Source organism: Leptonychotes weddellii, chromosome 11 (genome assembly GCF_054177405.1).
Source record: "Leptonychotes weddellii isolate Sample4059 chromosome 11, ASM5417740v2, whole genome shotgun sequence".
NCBI classification, from domain to species: Eukaryota; Metazoa; Chordata; class Mammalia; order Carnivora; family Phocidae; genus Leptonychotes; species Leptonychotes weddellii.
The window spans coordinates 58,915,117-58,940,930 of NC_138379.1; the positions used below are offsets into that span (position 1 = coordinate 58,915,117).

General features: G+C 41.3%; 1 protein-coding gene across 2 annotated transcripts in view; it reads right to left on the reverse strand.

Moving 5' to 3' along the window:
- Positions 1-11,826: 11,826 nt before the first annotated feature.
- CTSC (cathepsin C) overlaps positions 11,827-25,814 on the reverse strand; it is a 36,777-nt gene continuing 22,789 nt past the window's right edge. For both annotated transcript variants that reach the window (XM_081799001.1, XM_081799002.1), the window contains exons 4-7: positions 23,841-23,990; positions 19,511-19,626; positions 13,918-14,049; positions 11,827-12,591 (exon numbers count right to left, since the gene is read on the reverse strand). In XM_081799001.1, the coding sequence (XP_081655127.1) occupies positions 12,089-12,591; positions 13,918-14,049; positions 19,511-19,626; positions 23,841-23,990 (901 nt within the window). In that variant the 3' untranslated portion in view covers positions 11,827-12,088. The remainder of the gene's footprint in view (positions 12,592-13,917; positions 14,050-19,510; positions 19,627-23,840; positions 23,991-25,814) is intronic.

The window sequence follows — 25,814 nt, forward strand, 5'->3', positions numbered from 1 at the left end:
AGGGTGGTATATAATTTTCTATCAGGCACAGTTAAAGGCAGAATTACTAACTCACTGTCCACTACACTGCATTTCAGATAATAAACATTGAAAATAATGTAACAAAGTGGAAAGAAAACAGGCTCAAGTCTAGAGCTGTGGGCTCAAGTACCGATTCTTCCAAATACCCTGAGCCAGGCTTTCAGTCTCACTGAACCTCAGTTTTTATATCTATAAAATGGGCTGTTACAACCTGTCCTATCCCATAGGTTGTTGGAAGAATAATATAAACCTTACATATAACTTATGTTATATAAACATTACACTGCCATGCAAAAGGTAATTGTGCCTTGTTACGGCCATTTGCACCAGCACAGTGTCTCATAAGCAGGTTAATATAATGGCTTATTTTTGACATGTAAATGACCACTACATATTTTGAATCCTTTAACACAGGAGATTTGAAGATCAGCTTTTGAAACTAGGGTTTTGGCCAGAGACCAAGATAATTCAGCTGCCAGCTACAAAGTACTACAGCAAGTGCCAGAAACACTACTCGTTTTTGAATTGGAAAAATACCTTTGCCAAACCACGTCTTAAGGGTTTTTATAGTTCTTTCCCACATGTCACCATGAAAATGTTATTTTTCATATCTCATTTTTGAATGGGGCTGTCAGGATAACAAGTATCAACTCTTTTCCAGGCCCGGGAAATTGAGGAGTATTTTAGGGAATCCAGTGACTTATGTCTTGAAGGCATGGGCAGCACCGACTGAAATAAGCACAGGGGGCTGGTCTCCAGTTGCTAGCTGGTATTCCCAAGTCTGCTTCTGCACAGACAAGCTCCCAGACAAACATTCCAGGACTGGCATCAACACTTGGGAGGACACGGTGGCAGTTGGGGAAATATTTGAAAAATGTGACAACTAATCATGTTATAATGAAAGAGAAAATGCCATTGTCATTCTTAGCCATCCCCACCTCGTGGCCACATTAGAAAAAGGAGGTTTGTTTAAAGCAGACCACAACATCTACATTCCCAGCAGCTAGAACTGAAGATGGTTTGGGGAGGGATGAGGGCTCCGAACTGATGTGTGCAGGCCCCTGTTGCATCCAGGACCTAATCAGGAATGTCTTCCCTCTCTTACACTGCCATCCCAAGTATCAGCAGGGACCTTGAGAGGCTGAAATGGTAGAATAAATAGGTCTGAGTTTCTTAGGATGGGTCTGAAACTTTAATAAATGAAAATACTTGGAAAGTTATGGGACAGGACTAAAACAGTTTCAAGGGACTCAGCCCTCCAAGAAGATCATTTTTTAAAGAACAGCTGATAGAAGTTACTGCAAACAAATACAACTGTTTTGAGTTTACATCCTACATACTTGCAATACCACAATAAACCACTTACACCCTACCAAGAAGTTTTGATATGAGTCAGATACAAAGCTATTCCCCTCACAATATTTGTCATTCAACTTGGTATATCCCAACAGGCCAAGAAGATTTTGCTGAGTTTAAACTTCTGTAGCCTGGCGTTCTGAGAACCACAGGTTTACTGAAGGTGCATTTTCAGACTCTTCACCTTGTCCACCTTTAAATATTTCTGAGCTATGGGGAGCCAGCTGAAGACTAAGCAGGGGTGTGACACTGTGACCATTGCCATGGTGAGGACTGGAGGAGGGCAAGGCTGGGATAGGAGGGGACACAGGAGGCTGAGGCAATGACACAAGTTACAACACATGGGAGCTTAAGACCGACACATGTGCACAGATAGAATACGTCTTCAGAAGGAGGTCATGACTAATAGAATGTTGGGGGTGGGGAAGAAGAAGGAATCAATGACAGTGCCTATTATTTCTGATTTTGGAAACGTGGTGAATGGCAGTGCCCTTAAAGGATGGAGATGAGCTTCCTTTGGGGATGGGGAAAGGATGATATACTCAGATTTGTGGATTTTACTATTGCTAACGGGACTTGTACATCGATGTACAAGTAGGAAGTGAGATATCTGGTTTAGAGTTATGGCAGGCATTTTTATGTTGGCCCCAGATAGCCCCACCTCCTGGTATTCAGGCTTTCTGTAAAACTCTCACCTTGAGGAATTTGTTTCTGACCAGCAGAATATAGGAACATTGAGGAGATGTCTCTTCCGTGATTAGGTTACAAAGACTGTGACTCCTATCTTGCTAGGGTGCTCTCTCCATTGCCTTCACAGCTTGCGCACTTAGATGAGGCCAGTTACCGTGCTGGAGAGGCCCACATGGCAAGGCACTCAGGGTGCTCTCTGGCCAACAGCCAGCAAGCAGCTGAAGGCTTTAATCCAAAACTATGCAAGGAAATGAATATTGCCTCCACTGACTGCATGAGCCTTCCGCAGCTGAGTCTTCACATGAGAATGTAGACCACCCGCTGACACCCTTCTCACTCTTTGTGAGAAGCCAGGAAGCAGAAAACCCAGTGAAACTGAACCCAGATTCCTGACTCACAGCGATCGTAAGACGATAAATGTGTGTCAGTTTAAGCCATTAAGCTTCCGGGTAATTTGTTTTGCCCCAAGAGATAACTAATACACGAGCTCTGGAGATGGGAACTATGTTGGAGACTCACCAGCAAAGGATGGTTTATGCTGACTGGAAAGCTCAACAAAAGATAATGTATAGTGATGGGGAAAAGGAGATTGGTATAGAAGCTGGAAGAATAGTAAATTTTTTTAAAGATTTTATTTTTTTATTTGAGAGAGAGCGAGCAGTCACGAGAGAGAGCACAAGCAGAGGGAGCAAGAAGGGAGCAACAGAGAGAGAGGGAGAAGCAGACTCCCCGCTGAGCAGAGAGCCCAATGTGGGGCTCAATCCCAGGACCCTGGGATCATGACCTGAGCCAAAGGCAGACGCTTAACCTACTGAGCCACGCAGGCGCCCCTGGAGGAAGAGTAAAGTTAAGGGAAAGAAGGGGGATCATGAGCCTAATGAGAACTGTAAAGAAAGAGAGATCTGAATGGTGCGAATTGCAAGGTTAAGGAAAGCATGACCCAGTATCAAATGCTGAGATCAAGACTGAAAACTGCTTTTAGCAACAAGGTGTCTATTGCTTACTTTGATGTGAACAACTTCAAAGAAGTGACCCGGCAGAAGGCAGATTTCTACAGGCTGAGGAGAAAACACAAAGTGAGAAGGGAAAAGAAATTTCTTTGAAGAAGCACAGCTGTTAAGAGAAGGAAAGAATAATGTGCTATTTGCGGTAAGATGAAAAGTCAGTGGCTTTTTTATGAGGGGAAACAGACTTGAGTCTGTGAGGGCTTCTTGGTCATGCAAATTTTGATTGCATTTTCTGGTATTTATAACTAAGTTGTTATAACAAAAACAATAAAGAAATAACGCTCATTTATAATCTTCCTGCCCTTTTGAATGTGCATATATGTCCATTTGCATTTTACAGAACAACAAAGCACTATTTTTGTATATATTATAAACATCTGATGTTGTATGTCAGCAGCAGAGTTGTTTTTAATATTGCATAATATTGTCAAGCTTGCATACTATAAATGATCTATTTCCTATTTGTTGGACCTCTAGGTTGTTTCCAACTTTACATAACTGTAAATAATGCTGTGATTAATTGTGGAAAGTTGCTCCAAAACAAAAGTGGAGAGGCTCTTCCTAAAAGATGTTTTCTGGATGCTTGCCAAGGCAAGCACTCCTTGGGCTTTGCAGGGCTCTGAGCTGAATTCAATAAAAATTCAAGTAAAAACTTCAGGGGCTCTTTCTTTTTGCTTCTTTCATTATCCCAAACTTCAAAAGCCCAACAGGTGGGTAGTTCAAATATACAGAAAGAGATCACTGAGTGCCCAAATTGATGTTCAAATTTCAGTGAACCCAAATGCATTCCGTGAACCCACCCTGGGTGGATGTCTTTCTAACCAACATCCAGAGGTATAGGAAATAGCAGAGGGCCTCACTCACCTTTCTTTTTTTACTTATTTATTTTTCATATTTGAAGAAATGTGGCTGTCCTTAATACCTTCCTTGCCATTGCACTCCAAGTAAAATGATCTACTCTCGGAGGGCCAAGGGTGCTACCAGAAAATATCTTTCATTTGAGCCTATAGCAATTGTTGCAAATCTGCTAAACATTAGGTTTGCCAAATCCTTATAAAGAATCGCCTTCCCATTTCTGGTGAGATGCTTTTTAAAAGGAAAAGCTTTTACTGCTTTTGCAGTGGTCAGCTGAAGTTCACCATGTTTAAAAGGGAATATGTCATACCTTTTTCTGCTCATCCCTGATTAACCTCTCTGCCTCTGAGATCACCCTTCTTTTATTCATCCTGGTTTAAGATGATGAAGGAATCTTCTCATCTCCCAGGGCTAGTGCTAGGGATAGTTACCTACAAAAAGACAAGGGAGAAGTAAGTGAACCCTTTACATACAATGTCTCATTCAGTTCCTTGTAAAGATTCTGTTTTACAGATAAGGAATAAGAGCTGTTAAATAACTTGCCCTAAATCACAGAGCTCATCCATTTACTTGGGATTAGAAGCTGGTTCTCTGTTTTAGAAGTTCTGCTTTATACTTCCTCCCTCAAGATGTCTTTCCTTTGTCTTCCCCAGTTCTGTTGGGGGACCGCCCCATTGTTCCATAATCAAAATGTTTGGATCAATAAATGATGGTGTTGACTTTTCAGGAAATGGTCCCTATTACTCCCCCTTGTCTTTTTTTTTTTTTTTTAAGATTTTATTTATTTATTTGACAGAGAGAGAGGGAACACAAGCAGGAGGAGTGGGAGAGGGAGAAGCAGACTTCCCACGGAGCAGGGAGCCCGATGTGGGGCTCGATCCCAGGACCCTGTGATCATGACCTGAGCCGAAGGCAGACAATGACTGAGCCACCCAGGCGCCCTCTCCCTTGTCTTTTTGTTAAGGGGCTTACCACACTACCTGGCACAAAATAAGACTTTGATAAATGGTAGCTATTATTAACAATAAAAAAAAAACAACTTAACTGGGTGCGAAAATCAAGGACATCTGGCAGTTAGAGTTAAGTTGGAAGAGACAATGGCGAGGAGGTGACCATTGTTTGACCCTCAAGCTAGACCCGGGCAATTAGAATCTCCTCACCTCCTCCCCTGTCATTGGAATGTGCATTCTGCCTGGGAGCTCTTCTAATCCCTTAGCCTTGAGTAAGGTGTCGTTGAGACCACCTGGATGGTATACATGCCCAAACCCAGGTAAGGCCTCTTAAGATGCCGGCAGGGAGGTGTAGAGATCTACTCATCCTGTGGCTGCCCCAGACAAGCCTTGTAAGTTCTCTTGCTTATTAAACCTGCCCCTGACCATTCCGGAGAGGCCTTCCTCTTTCCTCAGTCTTTCCTTGCCCTTTGTGTATACAGGGGACCAGTTTGTGAACCACCAAGATATCTCCTAGGTGAAGCTGCTGTCGTGGGGCAGGGGGCAGCAGTGGGTTCAGGGGGAAAGGAAGTAATGGTGCTGCTCATGTGGATGGCAGGAGCACAGACACAGGGCATCCAGCGCTGCACAAAATGAAGAAGTCTTGAAAGCAGGCAGCAAGCAACCGAAGAGTCTCTCCACTGGTGGAAGGACTGTAGTTGCCAGGTGGGGTTTTGCTGTCAGAGTCCTGCTCTCAAGACACCGATAGTAGGAGTAAGACTAGGTCCCAACCCCAGAGAAACCAAGACAAGGGGCTGGAACCAAAAGAACCACTAGGGCTCGGAGAACAAATGGGGAGCTCAGTGTCCAAACAGCGTCTGACCGAGAGGGGGGTTATGACTGCAAGCTGAGTTATCCACCGGATACAGGCCCCCCACACCCCACATGCTGAGCCTCTTAGAGTTCCTCCCAGGCTATAGCTGGAAGAAAATGGATAATATCTGCACTGTGGGATGACTACTTGCTGAGAGAAAAAGCACCTATATACACAGAAGTATACTTCACTATGCTGGGGCTTATAGGTCTCCAAGAGGATGCTGAAATTTTATGCAAAATTTAGGATAAGTGTGTGCTGCTTTGAGGGGGAAAGAATCCATCATTTTATCAGTCTCAGAAGGGTCCATGGTCCTTGATCTTGCAAGGGCAAAGGATCAATGCTTTAAAGAAATGCTCTTTTTAAGCACAAATACCACAATCTACTTCTTTTCTTGGTCAAAAGTCTGGTGAGTTGAGACAGGGTGTTCACCTTCTATGGCGGAATTTTCTCATATACCTGGGCCTCCGATTATCATTCTATCTTTCCGTTTGCTCCCTCCATTTTCAAGATACAGATTCAACAACTTCTGGTCTACTAAGGAGCTCCATTCTTACTACATGGCTATGTGTTTAATAAGTCTAATATCTTCTTCAAATCATGGCTGCGGGTTCCTATAGGGTGGAGGCTACCATAAAATGGGCCCAGTCTGTCGTCCTGAAACTGAGAAATGCCCTACCTTCTCCCATTTCTTCAGTCTTCCCCACTGCCTGGGCCTTGCATGTCTTTTACTCCCCCCTCTTGATTCTTCACAGCTCAGCTCAAATTTCATATACTCTCTGGAAGCTTCTGGGATAACTTAGCCCCCCGGAACTCTCTCCCTTCTCCAAAGTCTATACTACCATTAGATGCTGGGAAAAATGTGTCAGGCAGTGAGTGTGTTGTAGAGCAGGCTTTCTCCACCTTGGCACCACTCACATTTTTGGGCCAGATGGTTCTTCATTGCAGATTGCATCTCCTCTCCCAGCATGACAACCCCAGTGTCTGCTAACATTGTCAAATGTCCCCTGAGGGACAAATCACCTCTGGTTGAGAACCACTGTTGAAGCGTGATCTTCATGTATCAGGCAATGTGTTAGACTCTGTACAAACTTTATTCATGGTCATACCCTACTCTCCTACCTTTATCTTCCTTTACTTCCATTTGCTCATTTCTTTTGAACTTATTTTGTAGTGCACCTTTACCTTTACAAAGCACTTTAAACTCTTTGCAGGGCAGGTAATATATAAACAAACACTTATTGCTTCTTTTATGCTTTGTTGCACATAGACCAGACAGGTGAATATTACCATTGCCTTTTAGCACATAAACACTGAAGGCTAGAAATCTCTGTGCACTAACTGAACTAAGGTCTAAATAACGACTACTAGAGCAGCAAAGACTCAAAGTCAGGACTGTCTGCTTCCAAAGTTCACAGTATTTTCAGAGCACAATGCTACTTTGGTTACTTTCTCTCCATAGACTCATTCTTGTTACTGCTCAACTGTATTTCAGCCTGCAGAACTGGGATCATGTCTACTGCCTCTTGGGAATACTGTGCATTTCTTAAGATGCCATAGGAATAGTTAATTTAAAGGAAAAATCTAACTTTCTTTTTTTTAAGTTCTCCAGAACCCCACAAAAGAGAACAAGGGTATAAAAATCTGGTATTAAGGGCATTCATTTTCTAACACTTAAACTATACTGAAACTATTCAATACTTTTGAAGGGTCAGAAAATACATTTCAGGAAAAAAAATAAATCATCTCAATTATTACTTTAAAGCACAACCCTAGCCTTGTGGCATTTCCCTCATTTCCACAGGGGAAGGCTATTTCTCCCGCTTAATTCTTTTCCTTTGATTGCTAGGATTTCAATCTCTTTAGACTTACCCTTGCATTAGAGGAAGGTAACAAGTCTGCTTTTCATTTTTCTCAACTTGAGGGGTTTGGAGTTTATCATATTCTTTCCCCTTTTCACGATCAGTAGAACTGAATTTCAAAAAACAAATATGCCTTTTAGGACAGAAAGCTACAACTCAACGTTTTGGATCCGCATCACATCCTCAAATTTGGAAGAGTAGAGGTTAAATTTCTCACTTCTGCCAACTCTTAAAAAGCATTTAAAGAAAAGCAATCTTGAGAAACAGACTTCTGAAGGGAAAAAGGAGGAAACCAGCAAAGGCACAGGTTGCATTTTCTGTCCAAAGGCTAGTTTCTCTCCTGAGATTTTGGTCCGCTGTCAGCACGAGGACATTCTGTAGCACAGGCGGGTCTGCTGAGGTTTCAATTATTTTACAGTCCAGGTGATTTCGCACTTTCAATCACAACTACGGTTCAATGAGGCCAATGTTTTACAGCTGATGAAACGAAGGCCCAGTGGCTAATTGACCCACTACCAATATTCAATTTCAAGTCCACCCAATTCCTGTCAGAGCAAAAGACTTTGATACATTTAAATCTTTCCAGTCATGGTCAGGAAGTTTCCACTTAACTTTAGGTCAAAAATAAATCTTTATTACAGTTAAGACATAGAAATATTAATATCGGGGCGCCTGGGTGGCTCAGTCGTTAAGCGTCTGCCTTCGGCTCAGGTCATGATCCCAGGGTCCTGGGATCAAGTCCCACATCGGGCTCCCTGCTCAGCGGGAAGCCTGCTTCTCCCTCTCCCACTCCCCTGCTTGTGCTCCTGCTCTCACTATCTCTCTCTCTGTCAAATAAATAAAATCTTTAAAAAAAAAATTTAATATCTAAAAAAAAGAAATATTAATATTGCTGTATTTAGAGGACAACTGTTAAATTAAGCCTTCCAAACCACCACACGTGGGCTGAAGCTTAGAGTACTTGCCCGTGAGAGATAATAGGATTTCTGAAAGCTAGAAAACAACTTAGAAATGATTTTACAGAACAAGGTGAGTTTATGTGTCTCACAACATACAGATTTCTTTCTCCTTTTGTAATTGGGAGGCAGCAGGAACAGTAGAACGTTCTGGGTTCAGTGGAATCTAGACTTAGCGTTATTAACTAGAGCCCCAGGTATGCTACTTCCCCTCTGTAAGCCCATTTTTATTTTAACGAGAGATGAACCAGATGATTTTCCAGCACTAAAGTTTTGTGATTCTGTTATGCTTACCTTATCTTTACTGGAAAATCCAAAATAGGAAAATAAACATATTACAACCTTAGATTAACCTTAGTCTTTTTTGCTTCAAAATTGCAGTGACTTTTCTCTCAGCCATAGCCTTCCAAACTTGATGGCCTCTCACTGTTTTTCTCTCCACAGAGGTAGCAAGAGGCAATCATGTGGTGAAGGATGTAAAAACCTCGGTACCAAGAGGCGCCTGGGTGGCTCAGTTGGTTAAGCGTCCGACTTTTGCTTTCGGCTCAGGTCATGATCTCAGGGGTGTGAGATCAAGCCCCGCTGAGCACGGAGTCTGCTTGGGACTCTCCCTCTCCCTCTGCCCCTCCCGCTCATGCTCTCTCTTTCTCAAATAAATAAATCTTAAAAACAAGCAAACAAAAAAAACTCTGTACCAATAAATTCAAAATGATCTCCCTCAAGTTTTTGAAGGTTTTTCTGTTTCTTTATGCTAGTGTTCTTCTGTAGATTCTTTTCTTCCTTAAAAGAATAAATCTCATAAGCCCCTCCTCTACTCTCATAGAGCTTGTTTATTAATAGAACATGTCTTAGCTGCCTCCTCACAGCAAACAATTATTTTATAATTTGAATTTAGAAAAGGAAGACTTGAGTAATAACTAATATTTACATACTCCCTTCTATCTTCCAAGCACTGTTTACATGCTCTATGTATTAGAAAGGCCTTTAACCCTCAGAAACCTCTATGAAGTAGGTACACGCTTATCTCTTACTATTTAGATTTATCCAGTTCTTGGTTTTGGTGGTTAGAGGTCAATTAGAGGTCAGTGAGCAAGTATGCCTGGCTGGAAAACTGCATTATCTGAATCTACTTCGGTTTCCCCACTTGGGATGGTGAAAGGCTTGAGCTTAAGTAAGGCAAACAATGGCGTCCGAAAGTGCAAATCTATTTGGTTCCATCATTGCAACGGCAAGGATTTAGAGGGAGAGCTCACACAGGGAGGGTTATCTATCCTGCAGTTCAGGCACCTGAAGCACATGTGGGTTAAGGAAACTGCCTCAGGCTTTATGGCTAATATGAGGCAGAGCCAGAAAGCTGATCCAGGCACCCAAGTCAATGCCATGCTTGTGCTTGACTGCCCAACTAAAACTTTATTTTCCTTTGTGGGTGGTGGTGTCTCCACACATACAACACTGTTGTTCTCCTGGATAGGTCTTTGGGGAGCTTAGCCAGAGTTCCCATTCCATTTTTTGCAGAGCTCAACCCGTCAACACACTCTGATTCTATGTTCTATTAGCCCCAATAGAAAGTTTTAGATTATGAAACTTGTTTTTTCTACACATTAAGAGTTTAATCACACAGCTTGAGGAACTGTGATGTTCCATTTAGTCGCCATCTTTAATGAATTCTGCCACTGGGGATGAAGCAGTGATCTGTCATCTAGAAACAGGAAAAGCAGACTCCCATAGCAGATAAATTCAGGTTGAAGTGCAGTGGAACCTGAGCTCTCATTCTGGGTAATCCCTCTTGTAATGTCAGGAAATTTAGGGTCTCCTCGAACCATTGCTTGTCAACTAATCATGCTTATGAGAATTGTTTCCCATCACCAGTTAGGTTCACACCGCTAGGCAATCTTTCAATATTTCCCAAAGTGTTTTATGAATATCAGCAATGGTTCTCCTTACGAGCTCGGCCAGGGTTCTCATGAAATTGTGCACAAGGTCGGGTGCCCTGCATCTTCATGACGTACTCCCAACGGGGTGAGCATACAGCCATGCAGGTGGAAAACCAGGGTTGAGCTTCTGCTCTCCTGTTAAATAATAGCTTATTGGTTAAGCTGACAGGTAATATCTCTAGAAGTTCTAGTGAAAAGTAAATTCATGCTTGATTTCAAAGTCTATTTACACTCTCACAATAGCAGCAAGGAAAGCGAGAAATAAAGTAAGACTCAGACAGCATTCATAGCTCCTTGGAGGCCTTCCACATGACAAGCGCCCTGGCTCTGCCTGCCATTCAGTGCGTCTGCTTCTGAGTCACCATGTGGTGAGAGAGTCAGAGGTACATGGCAGTGCGCCAGGACATCCAAGAAGCCACACCTTACACATGGGGCATATTCCAGCAAGGAGAGAAAAGACGTCATTGTAGTGAACTGCAATACAAAAAGTCCACGAGGCTTCAATAGACAAAACTCTGACGCTTAACACGTGAAATTTCCAAGGATACACCTAGTATCTCCAGTCATTTTTGATTTTTTTGGTGGAAAGGGCTGAGACTCAGTCTCTAAGGCACTCAAGGAGAACTGGACTTAGAAGATCTCGGTTCTACCCGGACCCAGTCATTTACCACCTGTGTGACCTGACCCGAGTCACGTGCCCTTTTCCAAGCTAATCATTCTTTTGGTGCAAAGAGAGGAATATATCCCATGAGCTCTACGGTCCCTATCAACTCCAAGAGGCCTGTGGATTTTGCTTATGTTTTAGAACTCTGACCACCTAATCTGCCTGATTGTCACATCATTTCTAATAGATGCCATCTGTTTAACTCCACAAAGAGATTTCGTATCACTGTGAAATATCCCTTGGAGATCCAAGATCAGCCCAAATCTAAACTGCTAACTTCCCACTAATTAAGTTACAAATGCTCACCCAGTGAGGGCTGACCAATACTTCCAGATGCAAGATACAAGATACACCAAAAGAAAGTTTAATCAATATCCAGATCTTTATCAAAACTGATTTCTCTTTTTGGCCTCTAGCTCATCAAATATCCATGGAATAATTTTAGGGTTAACTAGTCATTATTTGAGTATACCCCTTATCATAAAGGTTCATAGTTTGTTTTTTTAATTGAAATACACTCAAATTCTTTGTTTTCAAAATACTTATTACATAAATAATAACCATAAGTCTAACTGAAAGGGTCAGTGGAGAAACCTGTTAAGCACACATATGAATTCTATAATCTCTATCACCTGAACACTTATAAAAAACTTTAAAAACGTAATAATCATTACCATATTTTCTTGCGATTTTTTTTTATTTTAAAGATTTTATTTATTTGAGAGAGACAGAGAGTGTGCGTGCACTCATGAGCGGGAAGGCAGGTGCAGGGGAGGTAGAGGGAGAAGCAGACTCCCCACTGAGTGTGGGACCCGACCTGGAGCTTGATCCCCAGACCCTGAGATCATGACCTGAACCAAAGGCAGATGCTCAACCGACTGAGTGACCCAGGTGCCCTCCTCTTGTGACTTTTACAATTTAAAAGGCTGGGAACTGCTCCCTACAATTGAGGAACTGGTGTGGCTGCCATGGCTATGCTCTCAATGGCACACTCATCGGTTCCTCTGCGGATCCGGAAGTAACCATTCTCACCCCAACTGGTGCCCCAGCTGTTTTTAACAATCCAGTAATCCATCCCAGAGGCTGCATCAGTGCCATAGCCCACCAGCAAAACAGCATGATTCGTCAGCTCAAAGGGATTGAAAGGGTCTCGCAGGCCCGTGTGGTAATAGATCCCTGTGCGGTAGTGGAAGAAGTCATCATAGACTTGAAAAGCAACAGCCATGGGCCCGTGATGGACCAGCTCGAGCTTCATCAGGGCCTCATTGCAGCCCCCATAGAAACCTCCCACATAGTGGTACTCGGAGGAGTAATAACGGAGGCAGTCCTTCTTTGGTTTGCACGGAGAATCAGCGCCTGTGTAGGGGAAGCAGGCCTCTTCCACCAGCCCAAAATCTTGGGCATATTTTCCTGCGATGAGGTACGGGAAGCCACCTTCACAGCCTGAGGAGGAATAACACACACAGTTATTATTACTCCTCTATTAGAAAGGGGCACAGAAGAAATGGTCCCATTTTTCTTTTTTTTTTTTTCTTTTCTACTCCATTAATTCTTTGTTATACTCAGGAGTTGTTCTTAGCTTAAATGCTACTTCGTTCATTCATCCATAGCCCTCTAGTCAACTGTCCTCTCATCCCCATCTCATGAACGGACAGTTATTTGGCACCTGGTGTGGTAGGTAACTATAGCATAGTGATTACATGGGGAGGCTCTGAAGCCTGACCATGTAGGTTCAAATCCTAAACTGTGGAAAGAATTTAACTTCTCTGCACCTCTGTTCACTTATCTGTAAAATATAGATAGGACTAGAACCTTCCTTGTAGGATTAAATTAGTTACTTCATGTAAAAGCAATAAAAGTTGGCTACTATAATCATTATTAAATAGCCAGACACCACAACATGGCTCTTCCTGAAGGAAGTCTTCTTTGACCACCTCCTATGAACAAGGTCTAAATCCAGTCCCCATCACCCTCCTCCAGTCCTTGCCGTATTATACACGTTCATAATCCTAGATTTTTTCTTCAACGTTCCTTTAATTAATTTCTCCTTTCCTCACTTCAGTCTAAGCTTCATGAGGGTAAGGACTGTCTTTGATACTCAATCCCCAGGGCCTAGAAGTCACACTGTTGGTGTTTAATAAATATTTCAGAAAGATTAAAAGGCCCAATGACAAATAATCATTCCTAAGCAGTTTCACTTTCTAGTGGCCAGATCTGGGGATGACAGCAGAAAACTTTAAAATGAGAATGTTTTGCTCTAAATCAATTGCAGCTGGGCTTTCTGCATCATTACACAGGGCCTGTTCTGAAAGCCCAAGGACAGAATTGTCACTTTCTCATAGAGGGAAACCAGTGTGAGTGTGGTTTTGATATGAATTTGATTTTGGAGTGAAACTTTAGTTGGAATTGAAACTCTAATGTTTAGAAGCTATGTGGCCTTCAAAATATTACAGAACAACTTCATGTCTGTCCCCTGTTAATAAACAGGGATATCTACTTCTCAGGGTTTGGGGCGTTGTTGGATAATGTACATAAAAGGCTCCAAAGAGCTAGTGCTCATTCAATACATAGTAACTACTGACATTTTGCTGAATGGTGCAGTGAATTCCATGAGAACCACTCATTAGTAAGTGATAAAGCTCGAACTCCAGAACTTGCACCCACATGCTCCGACTCTAGACACAACGCTTTACACTACACCATCCTTTTACCTTTGCCGACAAAGGCCAACTGCACCCTGATGAACAGTGCCTGAAATATAACACTCACCTTGAGCATACTGGCTGCAAGAGACCACCTCCTGAGGACTCAGGATTGGGGTGTGCGTGTTGTTGGTTAGTATACGGAGTCTCGCTTCCAGCATACCCATAGAAGCAAACGAGTAGCAGCTTCCACATGATGCTGGTGATCGAAAGGAAAGATATGTAACCGAAGGAACTTTGAAGCACTTGCAAAGAAACACAGACAAATCTGAGTGGAGAGATACAGTAATATATTTACATTGAGTGTTGCTGTTGTTGTTCATGAGGATCAGCCCAATATAGAAGATTCAATGGACAAATACTGTTAACCTTATAGGCAAACAAAGATCTCAGCTTTTTCACCAGAAGACAAATGTTACTACATGGGGCTTTCCTTGAGACTATTTTAGGAGGCAAAACAAAACAAAACGAAACCCAAAAAACTCCTCTGGTCTCTGTAAAGCATTTGACAGTATTCTTGATAATGAAGAAATAATATAGGTCCACAGCACGTGGAGCCTTTCAGTTCAGAGACAACTATGGAGGAATACATGTGAGCTGAGCTTTTCAGTATCTCAAGAGCAGCATTTTCTTTCTCTTTTCTTTTCCTTTTTTAAAGATTTATTTATTTGAGAGAGCAAGCAAGCGAGCACACACACATGGCAGGGAGGGGCAGAGGGAGAGAGAGAAGCGGACTCCCTGCTGAGTGCAGAGCCAGGATTTGGGGCTCTATCCCAGGACTCTGGGGTCACAACCTGAGCTAAAGTTGAGAGTCGGATGCTCAACTGACTGAGCCACCTAGGCGCCCCTCAAGAGCACTATTTTCTAAAGCTACTTGTTGGGGGGAACGAACCCGAAGAATGGCTCAGGTATGGGCATATTAGAAAAAGTTCAATTTACCCATGGTCCAGGAGGCAAAATATAACAAAGTCCAAGAAAGGTAAGAGATTATAATTATAAATGGTGAGATTAAAATTATAATGATGGATATGGTATTTAAGGTGGCCAATGAGGAAGTAAAACTAAGGATGGAGGTAGTGAAACTGAAAACAGACTGGTGCTAAGGGAAAAAGGGGAAGAGCAGTGCAGCTGTGGTTTCCTGAAAAGTGTCCCCCGGAGTAAAGAAGAACATGAAGAGTAGCTGCATGGAGGTCGGGGAGCAGGGAAAAGAGAACTGCTTTAATACCTGGATGCTCTGTTGAAGACAAAATGAATGTACTTCAGAAGCACATGCTAGGAATATAGTTGCTATTTCAAGAGAAGGAAGAATGTTTTATTATGAGGTAATTTATATATGGACAATATTATCTTTCTGTGTTTCCTCAACAGATGTGGGTAAATACATACATACATTTAAGAAAATATGGCATGCATGTAACAAAGCTGGGATTTCAACTTGTTATAATTCTAGAAAAAAAATGAACATAATTTTAATATCTCTATTACTATAGAGCCTCTTTTACCTCTACCACTGATATAAATTCTACATGGAGATATGCTTGTACCAAATCCAAACATTGGTATTAAATGTAGTTATACACAATTGATGTTATTCAATGTACTAATATATTATTTACCAAATTTGAATGGTGAGCACTCCCTTATGCACATACAATAAGATTAATAGACAGCATTACATGAAAAAAAATCATCCTACGTAAAGAGTGTGTTGCCTTTGTTCTCTTTAATAAATCTGAATTTAGTAATTTAGTACTGCCTTCCTTAGAGAGAGAAGTATTCAAAAGAACACAATGCATTAGAATACCATCAGGACACTGTTTTTCCCTTCCCTAGGTAATGTCGATTCATGCTTCTCCCTAAGTGCAAACGAAAGCCAGGACACTGTATGCTCAGCCTCCAACATCCTAAACTCTTCCTGAATTACTTATATTGTTTTCCTCAAACTAAACTGTGAATTTCCTTGAGCGTACATAGGACATGTGCCTTCTTCATCTACGTGCCTGATGCAATGAAGAAACTCCATGTATGTTTATAGAAAGAAGACTCAAATTATGAACAAGTACACACATATTTACATCCAGGAAAAAGAGTGACTTCATTGGAAGCAGTCAACCTTTCCTTGTTTCTAAGCTATCAGGGAGGCAGAACCTACTGGGAGCCCTCTGGCGACGTTCAACACCACCACAGGTCCTGGACTAGGGTCTATCAGAGTTCAATTACCCTTCAACTCTCCCATTTCAGATGTTCCCCAAACTTCTCCCTATAAATAACTCAGATTTATCCATACCTTCTACTGCTTTTGCTGCCAAGAGATCACCTAAATTATGAAGATTAGGACAAACGCTTGGGGAGGATCTTGAATTCATCTAGTGTACTACTGACTTGATAATGTATACACGGAGACTCAGAAAGAAGCAATGACTTGTCCAAAGTCCCAAAACTAACAGATGGCAGGTGCTAGTGGCTAAGTGTCTCCTAATGCAGCTTGTGCTTTTTTCAGTTCATAGGTCTGCATCTACTTTAAAGAATTTTCAAATTTTCTTCCCCATCATCTAGTCACTAAACATGCCAAAGTTAACTGGCACATTTTGTTTTTGGAACCATCCAAGTAACACTATCCTTGGGAACCCCTCTTTCAAATGATAGAGTGTCAAAGAACTAGATCAGCAATAGTAAACTGACAAAGCCAGTGTTCCTTTCATGTGCCTTCTAATAAATAACCTCCCAGGTATCTGGAAATGGCCCCATTTTGGTCATCCAGCATTCCTGGACCACAGCAGCCACAGAAATAATCGCTCTTGCTACTAAGCATGGAACCCTCCTCATCTGACCATCCAGCACCATGGGAGGGCGAGGCCACGTGTACATCCAAGGACTCAGAATGTGCTGTGAACAGAGAAACCAGGGGAATGAGGTAAAGAGATGACCTTCCTCAAGCCACTAATGTTCCCAGAAGGTGTCAGGTGCCAAGGAAATTAATGCCTCTTTTCAAACAGTCAAGGCCAGAATGTAGATTGTAAAAGGACTATTATCCCTTAAGAAGACTACAGCGTAATAAAGAATAAGGGAATCTGACCCAGACAGAGGTCTGCAGTAAATACATTTCCACAATCCCCAATAGGTAAACATGATTCTCACGTGGTTTAACAATCTTCGGCTGCAGCTCCCCACAGGGGAGAGCATGCTGAGCTAAGAGTAAGGAATTGGGAGTCTTCATCCTCAGCCCGTCACTTGGCCGTGGGACCCTGGGGCACGTCACTGGACCTTCCTGGCATCTCTTTTTATCTTGTGTGTAACATGAACAGCGTGGAACAAAGTGTGAGGTCTCTGCATTCCAGCTCTAAGGATACAGATGGTATTTAGAACAAGACTTAAATGAACTAGAGTTTAGGCAGTAGGAAAACACTGCACTTCCTAACTAATGTGACCTGAGAGACATTCCCCCTCTCTCCTGAAGATACAATCATAAATATAGAAAGCATAGTGGGGAGAAGAACCCAGAAAGCCCGAGTCTTCCAATTTCCTAGCTTCTCCTCCCTCTCACACTTGGAAGAGATCTAGCTACATGGCTGGTGCTTAAAGCTGCTTTCAAGTGTAAAGGTAAAACCTCATTTGTCCTCCCAATATTTCCTTTTTTCCTTAATCTTGATTTGCTCTCTGAATACAGAAAAGTTGTGAATTCCCTTAAGTTGGGTAATTCTGAATTCTGGGTTTTCTAGAATGCTGATGTTCCTAAAGTGAGTGGAAATTTCCAAGTAGCCCCGTATTTAAGAAGAGAAAATAACTAATTTTTCCCCAACCTAAAGTAAAAAAAAACAAAAGGAAGTCAAAAGAGGAACCTTTAAAAATTGCCCATATCTGTACAAATCATATTTATAGCACTCAAACAATATGGAACATCAGAGACAATAGCTTTTGCCAAGCTACAAGAAAACCAATGTCAAAGAATTTGGCTTTAAAAAGTCTAATTTCTGCCCCCTGAATTACTGTCTTGTCACCAGTCAATTGTATCTTTCGGGAAGTGAGTGGAACTAAACTTCTCTTTTGACCTTCTCCCATGCTCCTGATGAATTTAAAAAAACATTTTATTAAGTATTTACCCTATGGTATTTTAATATTTGCTTGCAGATCTTGCTAAACTGCAAGTCCCTAGGCCGAGAGCCATGCCACAGTCGTCTTTGTATCCCCAGCCATTAAAAAAAATCTTAACACGTTAGATGCTCTATAAACACTCTGTAATATAGCAAAAGCAGCCACGTGCCAGGCTGTCAATAATCAATGCTTGACATGCATTATTTACTTAATCCTGTCAGATAGGTGCAGGGAATCTGTTTGATGACAGAGTAAATTTTAATCCTCTCTTAACATCAACCCTTTAATTTCACTTCCCATTCATTCCTCAATTACCTTCAAAGTTCTCTCACTTCCTAACCCTCCTTTCCAAAGAAGCTCTCCCCAGGAAAGGAAAGGCAGGGGAGAATTTTCAGGATCCATAATTTCTCTAGAGCTGAAGAGTCCCAGAAGAACTTGTAAAAGCAAAGACAAAGAGATGAGATCTCTGATGTCATCTGTAGGACAGAAATGCAGCTCGCTGGCTGCTCCAAGACCTGCTCAAAGCTCCACATGCTCAGAACACTTGGCAAGAATTCAGTGAGCATGGAACTGAAGGGCTGGTGGTGAATGCTGAGCAGTCAGAGGGACTGATTATCACTGAGTTTCTAGGAAAGGGGAAGGACAATTTATCTTTGGGTGTTACTAATTTATAATCCTCTCAGGAGACACTAATCAGAATGTTTCCAGACAGCAAACACTACACCTATTTTATAGTAACAAATAAGTCATGTGTACTATAATTATCTTCAAAATGAGCTTAGAATAAACCTGAGTATGGTATAAATGATTCTCCAAGTCATTGTTGGCTAAAATTTAGGATAACAAGATAATTTGCTATCGAGTACTATTAGAAGAAGAGTTATTAAATCTACTCATACTGGATCAAATTTCCAAAAATAACAGGTAAAATGCAATTAGAGTGATACTTTTAGTAAATCTGGGCTGTGCAAGGCCACCATTCAGGAAGCGGAGTTAATACTTAGCATTGTATGTCATGTTCTGACATAAAGTGAATTAAAAAGGTCCTTACACAGCTCAAAAAATTTGCTTTACCAGAAAAAAAAATTTAAAGGATCCATTTTTCTGGGCTCTTACAGTAACTAAAAACTAAATGATGGGGGGCGGGCAGGGGGAGGTGGAGAGTGGGCGGACAAGTAGCAAAGAAGGATTCCACCAAACCACTTGTAGAAGGAAGACCAATTTTAATTCTATGCAATCCTTTGTTTCTACATGAGTCTCTCCTACTGGGGAGGGCAGAGGAGTTTGTCTTACCTATTACTGATTAATTTCATTAGCTAGCTAGAATGTATTTTGAAAAGGATACTCAAGAATGCTGGGCTCAGCTGGAGAGATTATCTATTACCCAAGTCTATGATGGATACAAAAAGGAAGAGGTGGCCGTTGGCCATATATATTCCGTTTCTTTACTAAAGTGGATCATGCCTGTTGCATCTCTGTATCCCCAGAATCTACCCAAGAGCCTGGCACATAGTAAATGTTCAATAAACATTTCAGAATGAATAAATTAAAAATCAGACTTTTTTTACCTTGGTTTCGAACAGGACTAACAAAATTGGTACCATGAACGTTTCTCCAATCCCACGACGCTGGCAAACGTAACATCTTTTCCTGTAAGTCAGTGGTCAGGGGTGCGGGTTTGGGCCTGGGATGAAAATACACATCTGACTTCAATATAGAGTCTTTCCATTGAGGATGACTTCCTCACCTTTAATTCTGTGACTTCAGCTATGTGGCTGCCTAGAATCTAGATTCAGGCCCAAAGAGCACTTGTCTCATCAGTTTCCATTACACAACATGTCCATTATGCAATGTGTCAATTATACAACTAAGTTTTTTTTTTTTTAATTTATTCATTTGAGAGAGAGAATGAGACAGAGAGAGAGAGCACGAGATGGGGGAGGGTCAGAGGGAGAAGCAGGTTCCCCGCCAAGCAGGGAGCCCGATGCGGGACTCGATCCCGGGACTCCAGGATCATGACCTGAGCCGAAGGCAGTCGCTTAACCAACTGAGCCACCCAGGCACCCTACAACTAAGTTTTGTCAATGGCTTTCATTATCTGTGTCTTTTTCAGGATCTATTAACTTTCTTCTATGAAATGACACTGGTTCTGTCCATCACAGAGATGCTATTTTAAGTATGCTTAAATAGCTGCATTTTCTTAAACAGATTTTGGCCAAGAAAGTAGACACATGGGAAGTTAAAGATGGCCTATGAAAGAAAAGAGAGGAACTACCGAGGTTTGACTCAGGAGATGGTTGGTAGTGATGATGCGGCAGCTGGAAAAGAAGGGAAGCAGGCACAGAAATTAGAGGTCTAAGAATAAAGTAGACTGACCAGCTCCAACAACAACAGACAAAAATGCTTCATCATTATCGACCTGCAGCCTACACGATATGGTTGCAAAGTAAGACATGAAAAGCAGAGTTGCCTGGAACGATGGATAGACACATTGTCTGGAAATGAGAAAATTGTTCTATAAGCTTCTCCGTATTAGCAATGAAAAACAAACAGCATTCCAGCTCTAGACACACTAGACTTCTTGGGCGTTTCCCAAGTCAGCTACATGAGTTCAGTGTTCCAGGTCTTTGTGCTGCTCCCTTTATCGAAACTGCCTATTGCCCCTGTTTAGAAGAAATCCCTTCAGGAGTTTTTCCCTCTTAATTTAAGGACTGCTCCCACAGCAGCCTGGGCTCACCAACCCCCAAGGAAAACTCACTCCTAGGCTCCATCAACTCTGTAGTTAGGACACTACTATTATACCCTGATAATGTATATCTTTCTGATCCTGTAACTACTTGGATTTCTCATTCCACTTGGCAATAGCCAGACTGCACTGTTCTAACTTTTCAGTGGTTATCCTGTGATTTATATCAGGTTCCAATTTAGTCACTGGTAAAGATTCTTTCTGGACTTCTTTGTGTCCTCTGCAACTACTCCCAAGGAGCTCCCTTCCGCACATGCTTTAGAGAGGCTGTAAGTCAAGGCTAGGACACAATGGAAGGGAGCTAAAATAGAGGGAGAGAAAAAAGAATCACATATTAATAGCCATCATAACCTTGAGAATTATAAAAATAGCACATTCCATACAGAAATGTCAACTTTCACTAAAATATTAACTAAGCCAGGGACATTGCTAGAAGCTGTATGTGACAGAGATGAACGTGAGGTGATATTTGGCGGTGATATTTGACCATATGAAGGACAGCATTAAGAGACACGAAATAACAATTAGAATCACAAATAAAAAGAAGTTGTAATGTTATAAAACATACAACTTGGATAATACCCACGGAATAACCAAGGTACATAAAAAAGCTATGCACCATGAAAACTGTATACATAGGGCAAGGGAAAAATCAAACCAAGAAACAAATCTTGGATACTTCCTTTAAGATTTATAAGTAAAAATTAGGGTATGAACAATTTTAGAACTGAATAAAGAGTTTCTGCGATCTCACACTGAGAGGCCCAAAGATTTGATCAATCAACAGATATTAACCAATTGTCTTGTATATACTTAAGAATACACTAAGTAATTTGAAAGATAAAGAAGGAATTGAAGTTTGGTAGCAAAATGTAATTTCAGAGCAGGTATCTTAGGGTCATACTGACCTCCTACAAGTGGTTTCACCACTTACTAGTTGTGTGACATTTGTCAAAGAGTTTAACATCACAAAACAATCAATCTCGATGTGAAAATGAAGAGTGAAAGAGGAACTGGTGAGACAGACAAGACTGCAAACATTACCGGTACACTATATATAGGCTCTTAATCATTTGGGTCTAGATTCTTTAAGAATCTGGTGAAAGCCCTGAACTCAGGGAGATGACCATACCCAATACATTTTTCTACACTTCTGGCAGTCTCAATGACTCCCTAAACCTCACGTTAAGAATCTTTGAGAGATTCTATAATGTCACTGGATTCTTCTAAGAGGACCAATTCATATACAAAAATGCTAATGAAAACCAGGCAGCCAGACCACAATGTTTGCTTCGGTATTTCCCATTTCACTCAATTCTATCTTCGATCTTTAAATTTCTATGGAGCCTTAGCCTTAAAAACAGCCCTTCATAAAGCTAGCCCTTCCCTAAAACAAAAGTGGTTGGGTGGAGGGCGTCAAAGGTAAAAGCAGCATGGCCCATGATGCATTGCCAAGCAATCGTGTCTAAGGCTCAGATCTTTCAGGCGGGAGCTCCAGGACCAAATGTTGACACCTCTTCCTCTCACACTCCTTTGGATTTTCACTGAACAGTTCTTGACTTTCTGTCTCACACATGCACAGTATAACTCCGTCACTTTAGCAAACCTGAGAAGAGACACAACATGCTCCCTTTCCTAATTTCCATTAACCAGAGTGTCCCATGGACTAGAAATTCCTTAGAATACACTTTGAGAAATACTGTATGAGATTCTTTTGAGAAAGGGGCAGAATAATGAGAGAATGCTATCAGTTGAGATAGGAAAATTCCCCATACAGCCTCGTAGTTGAAAAATGTCAGAACGTTAGGATTATTAGTCTGCAAATGTAAAAGTTAGAAATGTATTTTAGTTAATTAATCAATTAGTGGCCTGTTCAAACAAAATCTGAACCAAAAACTCTATAGATATTAAGAAATAATCATTGTATTCTCTGGAAACTGGAAAATGTTTCAATGTATTAAGAGGGAAAATAGGGCGCCTGGGTGGCTCAGATGGTTAAGCGTCTGCCTTCGGCTCAGGTCATGATCCCAGGGTCCTGGGATCGAGTCCCACATCAGGCTCCCTGCTCCTTGGGAGCCTGCTTCTCCCTCTGCCTCTCACTCTCTCTCTCTGTCTCTCATGAATAAATAAATAAAATTGTTAAAAAAAAAAAAAAAAAAGAGGGAAAATAACCTGCCTAACCACCTTATTGAGTCCCAGTGACTCCTTATTGATTTCCAGTTCTCTGCCCTTTGGTTATACCAATTTCTCCCGGAACAGGACTGTCCTTGGCCACTTAACCCATGTTAAGGGACCATATATTCTGATAGATCCAGCTATAGTTTGGAGGAAATTTTTAAAAACCTGCCAAATTCCTGACTATATAAATTCAAAGTATTTTTGACCCCATCTCCTAAAGTAAGAAGTATGCCATGGGGTATGTAAGCTAAAGATGGGAAGTGTCAATTCTGGCTGAGGGTAGTAGAGGTACATTGATATATAAGAAGCAATTTTTTTGCTGGACCTTATAACAGAGAGGGTTTTGAGATTTTTACAGGTGACAAATCTGACAGTTATTGTAGGCAATGTGAGGGATACTTGAAGCAAAGGGAGCAGCATGAATAGAGGTAACTTGAAAGCAAAGATTTTGGTAATTGTGTGTCATCGTGCTTGAAAACAAGTCATGGTACTAGCATAGGCATGGCCAAATTTAGATGGCTTTGGCTACCAGGTTAAATGTATTCACAAGATAATAGGTAGTGGCACAGCCATAGCTGAATATAGGAAGGTGAAACTAGCATTTTAGAGAATGGCTGAGAATGGGGGCTGGAAGGGAAAGAGACCCAAGAGACAGGACTAGAGAGACAGGTTGTGGAAGGCCGATCCATAATGCAGCACAGAAATGACAAAACCCTACACTGGTGTATAGAAATGGTCGGGGAATGATGGAAATGGCAGATGCTGTGAAAGCAAGACCCATAAACAGGACTGAGAGAGCACCAGAGATCTATGGAAAGGAGAGGGAGACAGTCGGAACAAAGATACCCTAAAAAGTTTAGGTTGCAATGACTAATAAAATGGTGGGCAAACTAGGGAGAGCAGGTTGGAAGGGAGGGTGGCATTCAACACAAACAGCTTTATTAGCGAAGTGATAAAGGGATATGCTTTATTGCCTTGGGATTCTCCGGCCACCGCCTCTCCTCATCATGTCTCTCAGGGTGAGAGTCTCATATTCCGTGTATCTGGTTGCAGTCCAAGACTTCTGAATGGTATTGATCGCTTTCACAAACTCGTGGTTATATTTGTAGAGCTTATTAGAAGAGCTGCCAACAAAAATAAGGTAGCCTCAGTTACCCTCTTTATTGATGTAATTGAAGGTAATATATATATATTTTTTTGGTAATGCAACTGAACCACTTTATTCAAATCTCCAAAATAATCTTTATTCTACATTTTTAGTATATCAGCGGGGGGGGGGTGACATATAATACTGAATTTCTATAACAGTCAATGGTATAGTCAAACATCACATGTTCGGAACACAAAATTTAGATAAACTGAAATGATCAGATAAAATAATCCAACTTCAGAAAACAAAAACCAAACTATTAAGGATCCCTGAAATATTCTTAACCCTCATGAAACTTCACTGGACTCAAGTCATTTTGTAGTGAGGCATTCAGAGTATGCCCCCAATAACCCAGCTCAAGAATCCTTGGGAGCCATGAGTAACTGCATCAGACTCTCTAGCAATAAATGTAATCAATTCTTGATCTGAAAAATCCCCTTAATCTGGCTCTAAAGTTATCAGGCTTCTGAAATGCATCCTCCTCCTTGCTCCTCATATTTCAAACAAACTGTTGTTTATAGTAGTTTCTGTTGACATCTTTTGTTCAAACAAAAGTCAGTTTTTCTGGCACCAAAGCAAATTTGGGTTTGGTTCATACATGAAGAGACAACTTATGAGGAGGGTCCAAAAAGCATCCTTCACTGTTGCCTGAGAAGAGGCACACGTATCCTAACAGCCTGGAATTGGAATGACTCCTATAAAAATAAAAATTCAAGTTAACTAAGATGTATGTATAAGGATGCTCAATGAAACACTTTTATAATAGTGATAAGTTGTGAATAACCTAAATAAATGTTTTAAGATAAGGAACGATTAAAGAAATAATGGTACTTCATTTACTATCTAGTTTATTCAGTAAAAATGTACAGAACATCATTCAGTGTGTGACTATTAATTAAGGGAAACCTCACTAAAATGGAGTAGGGAGGTTGGCAGGGAAACTAGCTCTCATGTCCTACCACTCTTCATCAGTTACAAATCCAACAGGAAGATAGGGACCTTGCATGTGGATACTTCTTTGCTATCCCAGTAAGAGGAACAGCCCAGCCAATGAGAGATAGTCACAACTTTCCCCTGGACATAGTCCAGCCAATGAGAGATCGCCACAGCTCAGCCAATGAGAAGCCACTATACTTCCAACTCCCAGTTGGTTCCAATGGACTTTTTGTTTATAAGAGCCTTCCCAACTCCCTCCTTTCCTCTATAAAAAGAGTCTGCTTCTCCTTTGTTCTGCAGCTTGGCCTACAGTTTTTGCCTTAGCTTGCTTGTTCCAGTTGCAGTTCCCTGCTATTCCCGAATAAAACCATATTTTGCTGGTAAAATAATTGGCAGTTTTATTTTTAATGTTAACAAGTGATATGGAAGAGTGTTCACACTACATTAAATAATAAGGCAGGATATCAAAGAAGTTTATGTCATTTGCAACCACGTGGATGGAATGGAGAGTATTATGCTGAGTGAAATAAGTCAATCAGAGAAAGACATGTATCATAATGACCTCACTGATATGAGGAATTCTTAATCTCAGGAAACAAACTGAGGGTTGCTGGAGTGGTGGGGGGTAGGAGGGATGGGGTGGTTGGGTGATAGACATTGGGGAGGGTATGTGCTATGGTGAGTGCTGTGACTTGTGTAAGACCGTTGAATCACAGACCTGTACCTCTGAAACAAATAATACATTATATGTTAAAAAAAAAAGAAGAAGAAGAAAATAGCAGGAGTGGAAGAATGAAAGGGGGGAAATCGGAGGGGGAGACGAACTATGAGAGACCATGGACTCTGAAAAACAAACTGAGGG